The sequence below is a fragment of the Lepidochelys kempii genome, chromosome 5, assembly GCF_965140265.1.
Source record: "Lepidochelys kempii isolate rLepKem1 chromosome 5, rLepKem1.hap2, whole genome shotgun sequence".
Taxonomy (NCBI): domain Eukaryota; kingdom Metazoa; phylum Chordata; order Testudines; family Cheloniidae; genus Lepidochelys; species Lepidochelys kempii.
In genome coordinates, this window is record NC_133260.1 from 42,262,141 (window position 1) to 42,277,496 (window position 15,356).

At 41.7% G+C, this 15,356-nt stretch overlaps 1 protein-coding gene across 8 annotated transcripts in view; it reads right to left on the reverse strand.

Moving 5' to 3' along the window:
* Positions 1 to 14,943, reverse strand: part of ADAMTS6 (ADAM metallopeptidase with thrombospondin type 1 motif 6) — a 328,383-nt gene extending 313,440 nt beyond the window's left edge. For 3 of the 8 annotated variants that reach the window (XR_012158888.1, XM_073344063.1, XM_073344062.1), the window contains exon 1: positions 4,155 to 4,897. Coding sequence is in view for 7 of the 8 variants with exons in the window: in XM_073344063.1 (XP_073200164.1) it covers positions 4,155 to 4,634 (480 nt within the window). In the remaining variant the exon portion in view is untranslated. Of the gene's footprint in view, positions 1 to 4,154; positions 4,898 to 5,479; positions 5,864 to 12,645; positions 12,724 to 14,430 lie in introns of those variants that run through there. The other 5 variants (XM_073344058.1, XM_073344059.1, XM_073344057.1 and 2 more) reach the window with 5 other exon arrangements.
* Between the last annotated feature and the right edge of the window lie 413 nt (positions 14,944 to 15,356).

Here is a 15,356-nt window from a genome sequence, read left to right on the forward strand (position 1 = left end):
CTGTCACAAAAAGGGCCAGTGTGATCCTTTAGTTTATAAACAGGGAAGTAATAAGGAGAGGATAGAGATGATTTCTCCTCTGTACACTGCATTGGCGACACTGGCACCAGAATACCATGCACAGTTCTAGTCTCTACATTTTTAAAGGATGTTGCTTGACAATGGTGCAGAAAAGAGCCTAAAAAATTATTCCAGGGCTGGAGAAAATGCCTTACAGTGAGAGACTTAAAGAACTGCTTAGCTTATCAAAAAGAAGAATGAGAGGTGACTTGAACAGAATGGGATCAAGTGGCAGAAAATACCAGGTACTGAAGGACTCCTTAAACCTAACAAAGAAAGACGTAACAAGAACCAATGGCTGGAAGCTGAAGCCAGACAAATACATATTGTATATAAGGCCCACATTTACCAGTGAGGGTGATTAGCCATTGAAACAGACTACCAACGGAAGCTGTGGATTCTCCATATCTTGATGTCTTCAAATCCAAGCTGGATACCTTTCTGGAAATTATGCTTTAACCCAACTTTAGTCAAATATAAGTTATTGAGCTCAATTGCAGAAGTAACTGGGTGAAATTTAAGGACTTGTTATATGCAGGAGGTCAGACTAGATGATCTAATAGTCCCTTCTGGTCTTAAACTCTATGAATAGGAATCCTATGAAATGTTGGGATAGAAGAAATGATGGTATATAATATTACTCTCTGTTTGCACTTCTAAACATGGTCTTTATGAACTTAGTGTGTGTTATTTTGAAAATGACAAGTTGTAATGAACAAAAAATATTTTTCTTACAACAACAAAATGAGGTTTTCCTGCCATTATACCTTAGAAGTAGTTCAGTAAGAACATCTCCCCTTACTCCATTTGGGACTTCTTTCTCCATATTCATGACACGTTTACTAAAGTGAGATGTTTAAACTGAGACTCTTGGAAAAGGAATAATTGCTTACCTGTAATGCTGTATCCCTGAAGATATCATTTGACTGTATTTCTACTCTTGGGTCTCAGCTTGCCAGCCTGGGACAGGGTAGAATTGTCTCAAGGGCATCTGGGACTCTGAGGCACAGCCTTATTCTAAGATCAAATTCTAGTGCCTCAGTACCTTCAAGAACATTTTGTTTTAGTTCCTTGAGGAGGGGAAAAACAAGGCTCCTCACATTCAAAATATAACAGATACCAAAGGCTATTTATGATAGGAGGAAACTTTCAGGAAAAAATTTAGTAATTGAAAATGTAGGCCTGTCCACATATCTAAGAGGAGGAAGGCATGTGAAGTAGGAATTCAAACAAATGACCTTTCCAGAGAAGCAGAATTGTCAATAAGTAATTATTCTTTCTTTATCACACTGACTTGGTTCCTACTTTTAGAGGCTAAAAACCACAGGACAGTCTCCAAAAAACCCAGTTTTAGAGTAATAGAAGAAACTATACAAAATAGTTTCAGACAGTCTGAGGTCCCTTCCAAACCTGATATTCTATGAAATGATGGAGACTTCCCAAATGTGTCATTCCCTTCCCGCCACCAAAAGCAGGTGCTGGGAGAGCTAGAAGCAGGGCAAGATTAAGGCACAGGCTGGAGCCCTAGCTCCTGGAGATTTGTGATTACAGTACACTTTCAGTGTAAGAAGGTAAGTTTCTACTCCCAGTGATGGGAAGGAAAAGTCTGAAAATATGACATGAGTGTAACTGATTCAGTGATCTCTGCCTGAAACTATAGAGAGCATGAAAAAATAGCTCTGGGATGGGTCCATCTGAATAGGGTGTTAACTCCAAAACCCATTCCTCTGGAGGGCCCTGTCAACATCATCCAGCAAAGGAGTCTCTGTGTGGCAAGAGAAGTGTGCAGTGAGCCCAGCCCCAAGTGCAGTGAGATATCCCAGCAGCTCAAGTGTAAGTTCTGGAGGGTCCCCACCTCTTTTAAAGAGAGGGGGTAAGAGAGCCTTACTTCCTGCTCCTGCTTCTGGGGAGTGAAAGGAGCCCCATGCCACTGTCTGAGCCTTTCTGAGAGGGGTAGTAGGCTCTCTGACACTGCCATGTAAAGTAGGAGGCATGACCCTGCCGAGGTGCAGGCCCACAAGAGAATAGGCCTTGAGAGTCCCATTTGTGGTGTGCTTCGGGACCCAGAATTACCTTAATCCAGCCCTGGTTGGAAGAAATACTGAACAAGCATCAATAGTCAAAGACACCAAAGATAATGAATTAAATGCGTAATCTGACACTTAAAGTCAATGCTCTGGAAGCACAATGTGCTAAGGCCAAACTACTGACAGAACACTGAGACTATCAACCTACTGAGAAGCCAAAGGAATGTCTGAGGGATGTGACGAGGCCAGTGACCAACAAACACCTGCTGAAGTCACTGGGGCATGTGAACCATGCAAGTCAAAAAGATCTCCCTATCTCAAGGAGCTGTCAATAGCCTCAAGATGTCCCCAGCTATGCAGCTAAAAGCTTTGAAGGAAAGCTAGCACCAGCGAATGAGATGGCTAGAGGAGAAATCAAATGGTATAGAAATGGTGTCCAAACCAACGTCAAAGTCTGTAGGGATGGCAGACAACAGGGATCATCTGCAATGACCCCAGCTCTGACAGGGAGCTTGTGAGCTGGCCAAGGCCAGACAGGAACAAAAATGAAATGTCCAGAAGGGCGCTGAGGCACTGTCGGTTGATCTCAAAATGAGGTGAGCCAGCCTGTTCCTCAAAGGGCAAACATTTCTGAGTGTCAGACGCATTCGGGCATGTACACTAGCAAGCTGAGACCCAGAAGTAGAGCTCCAGTCACTGCAGTATCTTTAGAATACAATCTACATGCTGATAACTCAGTGTATTAACATAAGACACATCCTTAAATAATCCTTAAAGATTAAAACACATCCTTATAGATGAACTGCAAAGGTAAAGTGAAATTGAAGTTAAGGCCAAAAACATGTACTATATGCTCCCACTCACCAGGCTGTGGATGCATTTAAACACAGAAATACTTTTAACTAAGCTTCTTAAATATGACTTTCCCCCTTGAAATCCTTCTGGGGGAGAAGTGCCTCAGAATGCATCACTCTGATAACACAGATACAATTAGCTAAGTGAATTTCAATCTATCTAGTTAGCTAGGTTATTGTCTGGCACTCTGCACTGTAATAGTAGACTTTTGTTATCAATGATGTCACAGGATGTATTATTCTATGACACCTGCAGGGGAAAAAAGGAAGTGCTCAAAGTAATCCAGAGGAAAAAAAGCTTTTAGACATTCTGCACCTAATACAATAAAATCCTAATCTTTGTTGGGGACCTCTACAGGCTACTGTAATAGAAACAGTAAAATAATATTTTTGCAGTGGATAATAGCAACATGTATTTTAAAATTTACTACAGCAATCAGTAGACTCTTGGTTTAGTATTTCCCAATCATGATCTTTTATTTTATCACTTTGTAATTCCCTAGCCTATTGTTATTTTTAGGCTTCAATTATAGTATTAGGGAGTAAGATTTTTTCCATATAAGAACTAGTGCTGAATGACCAAGAGTTTCATCAACAATGAGAGAACAATTTACAAAAACCATTGTAAATACTTGGATTTCTAACACTACTGTTACTTTAAAGCATTTTTATTTGATTTATAAATATAAAAATCCTGTAAAAATGTAAATAATTACTTTGTGGCTTTGCTATTTGTCAAGGGTTCTGCTTTCTTCTTCACTCCTTGGGACTGTAGCACAGAAGACTTCTGGGCCACAGTTTTCCTTCCTCATTATGTATTTCAGGCCTTTTGAACCCAATACCGAGATGTGCTGTACACCCTGAACTGGAATTTCATGCCAGTTGGTCCATTGCAAAAGGCACTCAGCACCCCTAAGGCCAGTCATTTTTATTCCCGGAGTTTGCAACAGTTTTGATAAATCTAATCTCACTCCATAACTAATCTTGCAGCCCTAATACAGGCACTGGAAGCACTAAAATTTGCCTGAAGTAGGACTACAGGACTGGGCCTTAGTACTTAGAATAAGTACTTTTCCTCAGGAGCCAGATCTCTGTTCCTCGCCTTTCTGTTTGCTTCTTGCAGGAACTCAAAGAACATGAACATACGCTAATTAAGTTCTTCCTCTATATTTCAAAGTACACTATGAAACTAAAATATATAACACGCACTTACCAGACCATTGCAGTTGCTTAAAGCCACTTTAGTTGTGCTATGTTGGTCTTGCAAATATCCTATGTAATGACAGTGGTCTAGCAAATCATGTTTCCATTTAGGTCCATCTTTCCCCCAGTATTCTACTGTAAAATGTTTGGACACCAAATCTGTGTTGAGAATCAAGTTTAAATGAAAGTGCTTGCCATAGGCAGAGAGTTTAAAAAATAATTTAGATGCTTGGTCATAAAGGTCTGTACTCCTCTTCCTTCTCCTCAAGGGTTCATCATCTTTCACAGTATAGCTGAGGAAGGCTCCATTTTGATCAACCCTTACTGGGACTGTTAGTTGGTAATGTTCAAGGTAAGACAGGAATTCCTCTTTGTAATCACCAGGTAAGCCAGTCCAGGAAATGGGCATAAAAGAAAAGAAAATATAACAGGAAACAACAAGTAGTAGTATAAACATAAACCACAGCTGGCTAAATCCCATCACCCTCATGAGTGAAAGTTGATTTCAGGTATTTGCATGGTGAAAAGCTTTGCTAAATAAAATCAAGAAAAATATTCTATTTTTAAAAAGAATCAGCAAAATTCATGCAGGTTCCTGTTAATTTGATCTCACTAGAAATGCAAATATTTCAAATTCACTTTATATTTTTCCTATTTAACCTACTACGTAAACATTTGGGGCTACATTCTACACTGTGAAGAATGTACATCTACCAACGATTTCACTTAAAGACAAAAACTATAAGATCCACCTGCAAAAATAAAAACAGTTGGAATGAAAAAATATATTTGTAAAAACATTTAAATGTATCCTCATTTCACTAAAAAAGCCTACAAATGCAAATATTTCAAGACATGTTTTAGACTTTTATAGTTTCTGCAATTTAAAAAAAATGTTTATGACATTATGGCCCGTCTTTAACATGCTATTGCATTATGATTAAACTTAATTTGCAGGACTTTGTTATAGTTAAAGTTAGAAATAAAAGAAATTAAAACATCAATCTCAAGATACACTTTGACCTAATGGGTTTCTCTGCAAATGAACGTTCATCATAGGTGCTAGAACTAGGGGTGCTGGGGGTGCTTTCGCAGTCCCTGGCTTGAAGTGGTTTCCATCATACACAGGATTTACAGTTTGGTTTAATGGCTCTCAGCACCCGCACTACACAAATTGTTCCAGCACCCCTGACTTTCATGATAATAAATCATGAGAAAACTACATAAGTGTTAATATGATCGCTAGCTATTTATATAACAATGGCTTAGGAAAGCATTACCTGAAATTAGTGCAAAAGGGATATGTCTTTCCAGCTATAAAAGTGGGACCCCTACCTTGAGAATTATATGAAAGCCTGTTGTCACTGTGAAATTCCGATGAAGCCATGACTAGGCTCAAAATCCAGGTCAACGTCTTCCACAAAATTTCCATAATTTAGAAAAACAGAAAGGGTTTCGGTTTTTTTGGAGGGCTACCTATGTGCTATAGAGTTAACTCCACTCCAGAATCGCACCATAACAGGGATATTTATTTTATATTTCTTCCAAAATAATTATTGGATGTTCCACTTTTTGACAGGTACTCTTTTCCAACAACCTGTGCTTTCTTCTATATCTGCAGTCATTTTCTCAGTTCAAAAACAAGTATGTTGTAAAATTCCTTTAGAGATCAATAAGGTGTCAGCCTTGATAGTTATTAAACTTTGTCCATTTCTTTACCTGAAAAAAAGAAAAAAACAGGCATGTCAAAGTAAGGTCTACTTTGAATTGGAAGATCTATACTGCAAAAATGCTATCCAAGTGTCATGAATTACTACAGGGATCAGCAACCTTTGGCATGCGGCCCATCAGGGAAATCCACTGGTGGGCTGGGACGGTTTGTTTACCTGTAGCGTCCGCAGGTTCAGCAGATCGCAGCTCCCACTGGCCGCGGTTCGCCGTTCTAGGCCAATGGGGGCTGTGGGAAGCAGTGCGAGCCGAGGGATGTGCTGGCTGCCGCTTCCTGCAGCCCCTATTGGCCTGGAACAGCAAACTGCGGCCAGTGGGAGCTGCGATCGGCTGAACCTGCGGACGCTGCTTCTGAGCAAACCGTCCCGGCCCGCCAGCAGATTTCTCTAACAGGCCACGTGCCAAAGGTTGCTGATCCCTGAATTACTACGTAGTTGGCAATCAGATTTGAACATTGTTGCTTGTATGGTCTAAGGCCCCAATCCTGCAGAAACGTATACACACACTTTAAGCATGTGTAATTCTTAATTGATTTCAGTGGAACTACTTATCCAATTGAAGTATGTTAGTGTTTATGAGATCAGGGCTTTAACAAACATTTACAAAGCCAATGCTTTAAATATAAATGCTTGGCTCACTGTAGTCAGTGCAATGTTCTGATTGATTTCAATAGTGGATAATTAGACCCAATATGGTGGCAGACAAAGGAAGAACGCAGGAATGCATCGTAATGTTTTCTGACAGAGAAGCGTATAGTTATCTGATCTACAACATGAACGTTATTGTTATTATTATTTATTCAGGGCTCACCCTGCACCCCTTATGCAGGCAAAATTCAGTTTAACTTCAATGGAAGTTTTCCATGTGTTTCTGCTAGAGAATTTAGTTCATCATTTGAAATTATTGTTATTAATTGTAATAATTATTAATTATTATTAATTTTGCAAATATAATAATAATATTAATAATTAATATTAGCAAAGACATTTTGTACAGACAGCTCATCATTTAATGTATTTGTACACACATCAATAATTTTAGTGTGCTGGGAACTGGGTAAATTGTTGATAGCGACACATTACAAACTACCCATTATATTGTTTTGAATAAAATGCAGGTCTCAAAATTGTATACAGTAATCTGTAACACCTGCCTCACACTGGGCTCTGTGGGTCCATCAGTAGTCACAACAAAACACATGAAAAGTTGAAAACATCTTAAATAAAAATACCCAGCACCATATGAGTTAACATCTACAACTGGAAGGAACTTATGTTACCTCAGAATTGTATCAGAACAGAAGGTCTGTTCCTACAGCTTTTACTCACACAAAAAGTCCTATTGAAGTCAATGGAATTACTAGCATGAGTAAAGGTTACAGAATCAAGATGATAATGTGCAGCACTGTTCAAAGTGTATGTTACAGGTAGCTTACAGCGTCAAGTGGCCTAGTGGTTAGAGCACATGGCTCTCAGCCCCGTTTGGTTGAGGAGACTCAGACTTTAAGGCCGGGGGATGGTAGGGGGACCCAGGCCCTCCCTCTCCACTGGGTCCCAGTCCAGGGCCCTGTGAAAATCAGCTCCTTAATGGGACAAGGCCTTCCCAGCAGGGAGTTAAAATCCGCTGCCCTGGGTTACTTCCTACCAGTCTGTCGGTTTGGCCATGGCCCCACTAGTCCAATATGCTGAGCACCTTGCTTCCTGTAGGGTCCCCTCTTGGGTCTTGGGCAGCACCTTGCCGCAGTCCCAGGCTCCTTTGGGCAGGGCAGCCGGAAGTTGGTGAGGACGAGCCCCACAATGTCACTGGGGTTTGCTCACTTAGTTACCTCAGGTGCCGGAGGGTCCTAAGTCTTCCTCGCAATCTCCCTTGGCTGGGGAGATGGTGTTTACTGCCTGGGGCTTCCTTGGCTAGCAGGCTAGTGCTCCTTCCCCTCAGGTAGGGAGGCTGCTGGCTCCTGCCTCTTTGCCGAGCTGAGCCCTAAACTGAGCCAGGCTCTCTCCTTTTTCCTCCCCCTCAAGGCCTGGCATAGGCTGCAGGTATAATGGGGCAGAGCTAGTTGGGCCCAAAGGCTCTCTTTAACCCCTGCCGTGCTGGTTGGCAGTTTCTCTGCTTCATCACCGTGTACAACAAATTTCTCAATAAACTCAACATCTAGTTGGGTCAATTTATATATTAGCGCTGTAGTGAAGACTAGCCATGTTCTGTAACCAGTGTTTAAAATGTAGTTAATTGTTGCTACATATTATACACATTATATTGTTATTTTAGCTTTCTTCTCAAAATAGCATATAGTATTTAATTATGATATGATGAGGAAATAACACTGAGACTAAAGGATACTTTTCAAGTAAATGGCAATTCTAAACTAGTAAGGATTTTATCAGGGAGAGCGAGGGGATTTAGTGTTGTAACTTATAGATTTTAAGCCCCAAAAGGACCATAATGAGCATCTAATCTGACTGCCTGTATAACACTGGCCTTAGAATTCATTTAGAAACATGTAATTTACTAATACCACTTGGTTAAACTACAGTTTATGTTTTAGATAGATAGTTAATCTTGATTTGAAGATTTCAAGAGATGATAAATCTCTTCTTAGATAAAGTGCTCCAATGGTTAATTACCCTCAATATTTAAAAGTGTGCCTTACTTCCAGTTTGGATTTGTCTAGCTTCAATATCCAGCCACTGGATTATGCTCTGTCTTTGTCTGTTATTAAAGAGCCCTCTAACTATCAGAAATCTTCTCCAATCCAGGTACTGACAGACTCTAATCTTCTTTTTGATAAACTATGGCTCCATCAGGAGTTCTTTAAAGACCCGAAAATCAAGAAGGAATCCTAAAAAAGTAGAAACAAATGGACAAACTGCTAAGTAGGGAATAAAATAATAGCACAAGTAAGTAGGGGCAAAATCAGAAAGGCTAAGCCACAAAATGAGTTACACCTAACAAGGGACATAAAAGGTAATAAAAACAAGCTCATTAAATACACAGAGAGCAAGAGAAAGATGAAGGAAAGTGTAGGTCCTCTACTTAGCAGAGAAGGAGTGCTAATAACTGATTACATCAAGAAGGCTGAGATGTTTAATGCCTATTTTGCTTCAGTTTTCACTAAAAAGGTTAATGGTGACACAATTAATATTAACAAAAAGGAAGGAACACAAGCAAAAGAGAGAAAGAACACATTAAAGAATATTTAGACAAGTCAGATGCATTCAAGTTGTCAAGGTTTGATTAAATTCATCCTAGGGTAGTTGGGGAACTAGCTGAAGCAATCACGGAACCATTAGCAATTATCTTCAAGAACTCATAAAGGACAAGTGAGGTCCCAAAAGGCTGAAGAAGGGCAAATGTCATACAGATCTTTAAAAAGGAGAATGAAGAGGACCCAGGGAACCTACCTTTAATACCTGGAACAAATTATTAAATAATTTGTAAGCACATAGAGAATAATAGGGTTATAGCACTAGCCACCACAGATTTGTCATGAACAAATCATGTCAAACCAACCTAATTTCCTTCTTTGATGTGGTTACTGGCCTAGTGGATGGGGGAAAGCTGTAGACATGATATATCTTGATTTTATAAGTCTTTTAATACAGGCCCAGATGAGATTCTCATAAGCAAACTAGGAAAATATGGTGTGAATTAAATTTCTATAAGGTGGGTGCACAGCTGATTGAAAGACCATACTCAAAGAGTAGTTATCAATGGTTCTCTGTCAAACTGGGAGGGTGAATCTACTGCAGTCCTGCAGGGGTCAGTCCTGCATCAGGTACTATTCAAAATTTCATTGATGACTTGGATAATGGAATAGAGAGTTTGCTTATAAAATCTGTGGATGACACCAAGCTGGGAAGGGTTGCAAGAACTTTGGAGGATAGGATAAGAATTCAAAATGATCTTGACAAATTGGAGAATTGGTATGAAATCAACCAGATGAAATTCATGAAGACAAGTTCAAAATACTACATGTAGGAAGGAAAAATCAAATGCACAACTAGAAAATGGGGAATTACTGGCTAGGTGATAGTACTGCTGAAAAGGATCTGGGGGTTACAGTGGATCACAAATTGAATATGATTCAACAATGTGATGCAGCTGTGAAAAAGGCTAATATTATTTTGGAGTCTATTAACAGGAGTGTCATATGGGCAGTAATTGTCCCACTCTACTCACCACTGGTGAAGCCTCAGCTGGAGTACCTGACCTATCAGAAAAGGTTAAAAAAAACGTAGGCATGTTTAGTCTTGAGAAATGAAGATTGAGGGATGACCTGATAACAGTCTTCAAACATGTTAAGGCAATAGAGGACATTGATTAATTGTTCTCCATGTCCACTGAAGGTGGGACAATATATAATGGGCTTAGTCTGAAGCAAGGGAGATTTAGGTTACATATTAGGGAAAATTTTCTAACTATAGGAGTAGTAAAGTTCTTGAATAGTCTTCCAAGGAAGGCTGTGGAATCCCCATCATTGGAGGTTTTAACCAAATTGGACAAATACTTGTTAGGGATGGTCTAGGTGTACGTAGTCTTGCCTCTGTGCAGGGGGCTGGACTTGATGACCTCTAAAGATAGACCTACGTGCCTACAATTCCACTGAGCTTCTTTCAGAGCAGCAGCCATGTTAGTCTGTATTCGCAAAAAGAAAAGGAGTACTAGTGGCACCTTAGAGACTAGCCAATTTATTTGAGCATAAGCTTTCGTGAGCTACATGCATCCGATGAAGTGAGCCGTAGCTCACGAAAGCTTATGCTCAAATAAATTGATTAGTCTCTAAAGTGCCACTAGTACTCCTTTTCTTTTTACTGAGCTTCTTAAATCTCTCACTGTCAGGCAGGTTTTTTCATGCCTCTAATAATTCTAGTAGCTCTTTTCTGAACCCTTTCCAGTTTGTCAACATCTTTTTTAAAGTGTGGATAACCAAAACTGGACACTGTATTCCAGTAATGGTCTTGTGAATGCTGTATACAGAATTAATGTCACCTCCCAACTCCTATTTGATATTCCCCGGGCCCTCTTTATACGAGCAAGGATCACATCAGTCCTCTTAGCCACAGCATCACAGTAGGGAGCTCATATTCTGCCTGTGCGTATCATGTATTGTCCTAACAACACAGTCTCCCTCAACTGTAGAGCCAAAGGGGACTAGATGGCTCAGAATACTACTAGTAAGATATGGTACCTTTTACCTCTAGGTCACTGGTTCAAATTAACATTGGTCAGTAGTGGCCAAAAAATATTATTATTTAATGTCTTTTCAGTGGCCTGCATGAAATGGGTTGGTCTCAGTCTAAGGGCTTGTCTACATGGCAAGTTACTCTGCTGCAAGTCAAGGTGTGAATCTACAGTGTGCCAGCTTGCAATGCAGTAACATCCTATGTGGACATTGCTACAGTGCAGTGAAAGTCCTGAATAGCCCCCTTACTATACTTTAGGGGGCAACTGTTCACACAACAAGATCCCCAGGAGAGTTAGTACAAGTTTCACCGACTTTTGAGTCTGTTTTCCGGCAGCATTGCAGCTGGTGTAAGTACTATCTGAACAGGCCACAGGTGTTTTTACTACTGCCCCAAGCCTTAAGACTGAGAATGGACATGGAGGCTGTACCACACTCTCTACTCTAGACTGGTCCTCCCAATACAAAGCTGTACAAGCTTGTACAAGCTTCCACTGGCTATAGCATACCTGTTCTGTGAATAAATTGAGGATTTCAGTCTCCACTGCTGTCAAGCTGACACCTTTTGTCAACCCTACATGTTCATTAGTAAGTAAATTGTATAGGGAATGAACTATATGCATATCCAAGGTAATCGTTTGTGATTTCGTTTTCTTAACATTTATCTAAATGCAACAGTTACCACATATATGAAAACGGCATCGGTTAGTCTCTAAGCTGCCACAAGTACTCCTTTTCTTTTTGCAAATACAGACTAACACAGATGTTACTCTGAAACCATGCTAGAGTGGTGAAGGAAAAGATGCAAGAAGTACTTCGAAATCTGAGATAGAGCTGGTAAAACCTGTGCACACAGCAGGGAGCTCTGTGGGCTCAGGGGTGATCGGTTTAGCAGCCTTCCACCGCTTCCAAACTTCCATTTCTTCTTCCTTGCTATGCTATTGTTCAAATGCAATAACTGTGAGTGGCCATAACACCAGATAGCTACAATGACACTCACATGGGTTTCCTTTTGCATTCAGTGAGGGCTAGTTTGGTGAGAGGGAGCCACACGTGGTACTACTTGTCCCGCTGCAGGCTCACTGTGGTCCAGGGAGCTTTGGGTTAGACTTCCTAGGGCCAACCATCCTGTACTTTCAGCGGGGGTGTAGGTGAACTCAGGGACTCCCTCCCGCGACCCAATAAGAAGGCACACGTCTCTTGAGACAGGTAGAGCCCCCGCCCATGCACTTCCTCCTCCCCTCAGCCTCTGCAACTGGCAACAGTAGGGAGCTGCCTCCGCTCAGTCCCCACTGGGACTTCAAGCTCAAGCTGATCGTTCTCCCACAGCAGCTCGTTCCCTGCTTCATCCTACACAGCATCTCCCGGCTACTCTGTCCTCGGACTGTATGAGGTCTTGCGGCAACACCTGAGGTCCACTAATAACCTCTTGTTAAACGAAATCAGGCTATGTCAGTAAACAAACCACAGGTTTCGCGGTGGAGGAGGCGGGAGAGGGAGAATAAGGCAGTATCAGTAAAGATCCCCACGTAGAAGAAATTGAGGGAAATGACATATTTGGAAGTTATGCCTACAGCTAAAAATATCCTACAGTTATTGCTGATCACAAAGATAAACCACATTTCGGCTCCTCAGAAGTCACATCTCTCTCTTCATGAGCAATCTTCCGGTTAGACACACATGGTGATTGGTCGCCAGCTTTAGGTGAGAAGCAAACATTGTTTGGTCTAAGGTCGTGTTCTGTATTGATCAAGGTGCAACCCCTCCCCCTGCCTTCTGCTCACTCCCGTTCTGCTGCTTCTCACACGCAAGTCACAGAGACGGGGAAGACTTGGGACAGAGCCGTGTCTTGAAAGGACAGGAGCAGTCAGTGATCACTGGTAGTACTAGTGGTTGCTAAGGAAATGCAGCGGGAGGGGCAAAAGAGGACAAGGAGGGGTTGGGAATAAAACAAAAACAAATTCAATTACAGGTATTGGGCTAGCCATGAAAAGCATTGCCCTGCTTCAAAAGCCTGAGGATTAGGGACTTGCCCCTGGGAGTTATACAGACTTAAATACAAACCCACAGACCTCGTTTTAGAGGACTTGCTGAAAAGAAATGTGGGGGGGGGGGAGGAGAAAATGCAAGAAAAGTAAACACAAAGGGAACGAGGGGGCTTTGCGACCCATTTATTAATCAAAAACCAAAGCATGAACAACCAAAGTGCTGTTGTGTATGTTGTAATGTAAACCACCAGATCAGCGACCACCTTGGGGGAGAAACAAAACTGCATCTATCTGAACAGCATTTTCCTCCTAGTCTGCCCCACTCATCCCCTCAAGTCATGCCAAACTTTCTAGGGGGATCAGCTGTCAGTTTTATGTCTAAAAACCAAGACTAGCAACTATAAATATTCTTAAAAATAACCTCACATGAAATATCAGCAGGAAAGAAAATTAGAGATAATCAGACACACACACACCCTTAAAATTATAAAGAAGAACAATCCTCTTCTCCAGAAAGACTGAAGGGAAGAGTCTAGCTGCTCTGGTGGAGTTGATCCTAAAGTTAACATTCAGCAGCCCATTTCCAGACAGCAGCGCTAAATCTATTTGGATAAAACGCGTGTGACCCAGACACTTGGCATGTGGCCCAAATGCGTTGCACCGGCAGCCCAAATAAAAACAAGAGTCTGAGACGCTCGCTCTCTGTGTGTGCGTTTCTCTTTTCCCTCTTGTACCATTAAAGAAATTAGCAAATACAAGAACTATACACACATCACCAGGAAACGGGATTTCAATTATTCCCCCTCCAAAAAAAAAAAATCATCCTTTGAACTGTGTGCCATGCAATATGTATACAGCCACACACCGATAAATAAGGCTCCGTGGGGTTAAGAGTCTAGCAAATCCCAAATGGCTCGAAGTAAATCAAAAACACACGCTTCCATCTCGCTGATTAGCCTATTAAGAGCTTAACATCTCCTAGAGCATCAGGCTGCAGCTATCACATTAATGCGGACCCCTTTGAGCCCAGACACAAAATATGCACTTGTCTGACCGCTTAAGTAGACACTGACATGACACGACAAAATACTGGAGGATTTTTTTAATCGAATCTTTTAAAAGGTTTTGCCTATTTTCCACCAATTATTTAGTCTAAACCTGAAAAGGTTTTCTACACAATACCACACTATTCTTTGGAATAGAAAATATCTTCCCCCTCTCGTAATCCTCAGTCTCAAAGGTTTTTCTCTCTGAAATTATTCCAAATCCACCTCGCTTAGTGCCGTAGAACCTCCCCCATCCCCCAAAAGATCTACATGCATCATTATTCAGCAGACAAGAAAAGCACAAAGAGACGTTTCATTGAACAGCATGAAGTCTTTTCTTACCGTTTTCATCTTCAATTTCTGATATAAAGTAAATTTCAAACACTAGAGATAGCACTGTACGAGTCCCGTATTCCTCTCTGCTTTCCCCCTTTTTCAAGCCACACCAGTTATATTCTCCAACAAAGTGAAATCCTCCAGTCTTCCTAAAAGGGATTTTCAGAGAGCGGACTGACTTGGCAGAAAAAGGGATGCCATCAATTCACCCAATCTATCACCCTGCACATTTTGTCTTTCCAACCGAAAAAGTAAAAAAAAAAAAAAGGGGGGGGGGGAGGAAGGAAAAAAGACTTATTTTGGGGTGGGGAGGAGTACCCTCTTCTTGGCCAGCTTCTTCTGGGCAAAGTACCATGTGAATCTCATCAGAGCTGGAGGGTGAGAGAGAGGAAGGGAGATAGAGAAAGCAGGCAGGGAGGACTCAAGAAAGTTTTGTTGAAGTAGCCCTAGATCTCTTCTCACTGCCGGCCTGCAGCCAAGTTTAGAGCTCCAGCAGCCGAGGGAAGTTTTGGCAGCTTTGCCTGGGAGGCTGAGCGCACACTGACGTCAGTCTGCAGATGTGCCTCTGGCTCCCCGGGCGCTGCTGCGCATGTCGGGCCCATCACGTGGAGGGGGAGGGGGATGCAGAGGTACAATCAGGGTAACCAAAAAGGGGAAAAGAAAAAAAAAGCGGACAGAGAAAAGTCCTTCACGAGGTACAATGTAAACTTTTCCTCTCCGTGAATGGGCGAGAACCTGGCCCTCCAGCCCTCCCCGTGCCTCATGGCACCTCACAGACCGCTCCAGGCTGGGGGGTTGTGGCCTGGGCTGCAGGGGGGGGGGCAGGACTATGAGTTAATGTCACTGGCAAGCCCCCCGGGCTGCAGTGTCCTAGTGTGAGCGCAAAACCAGCGAAAATACTGCAAGCTGTACGACACCGCAGCCCAATGAAT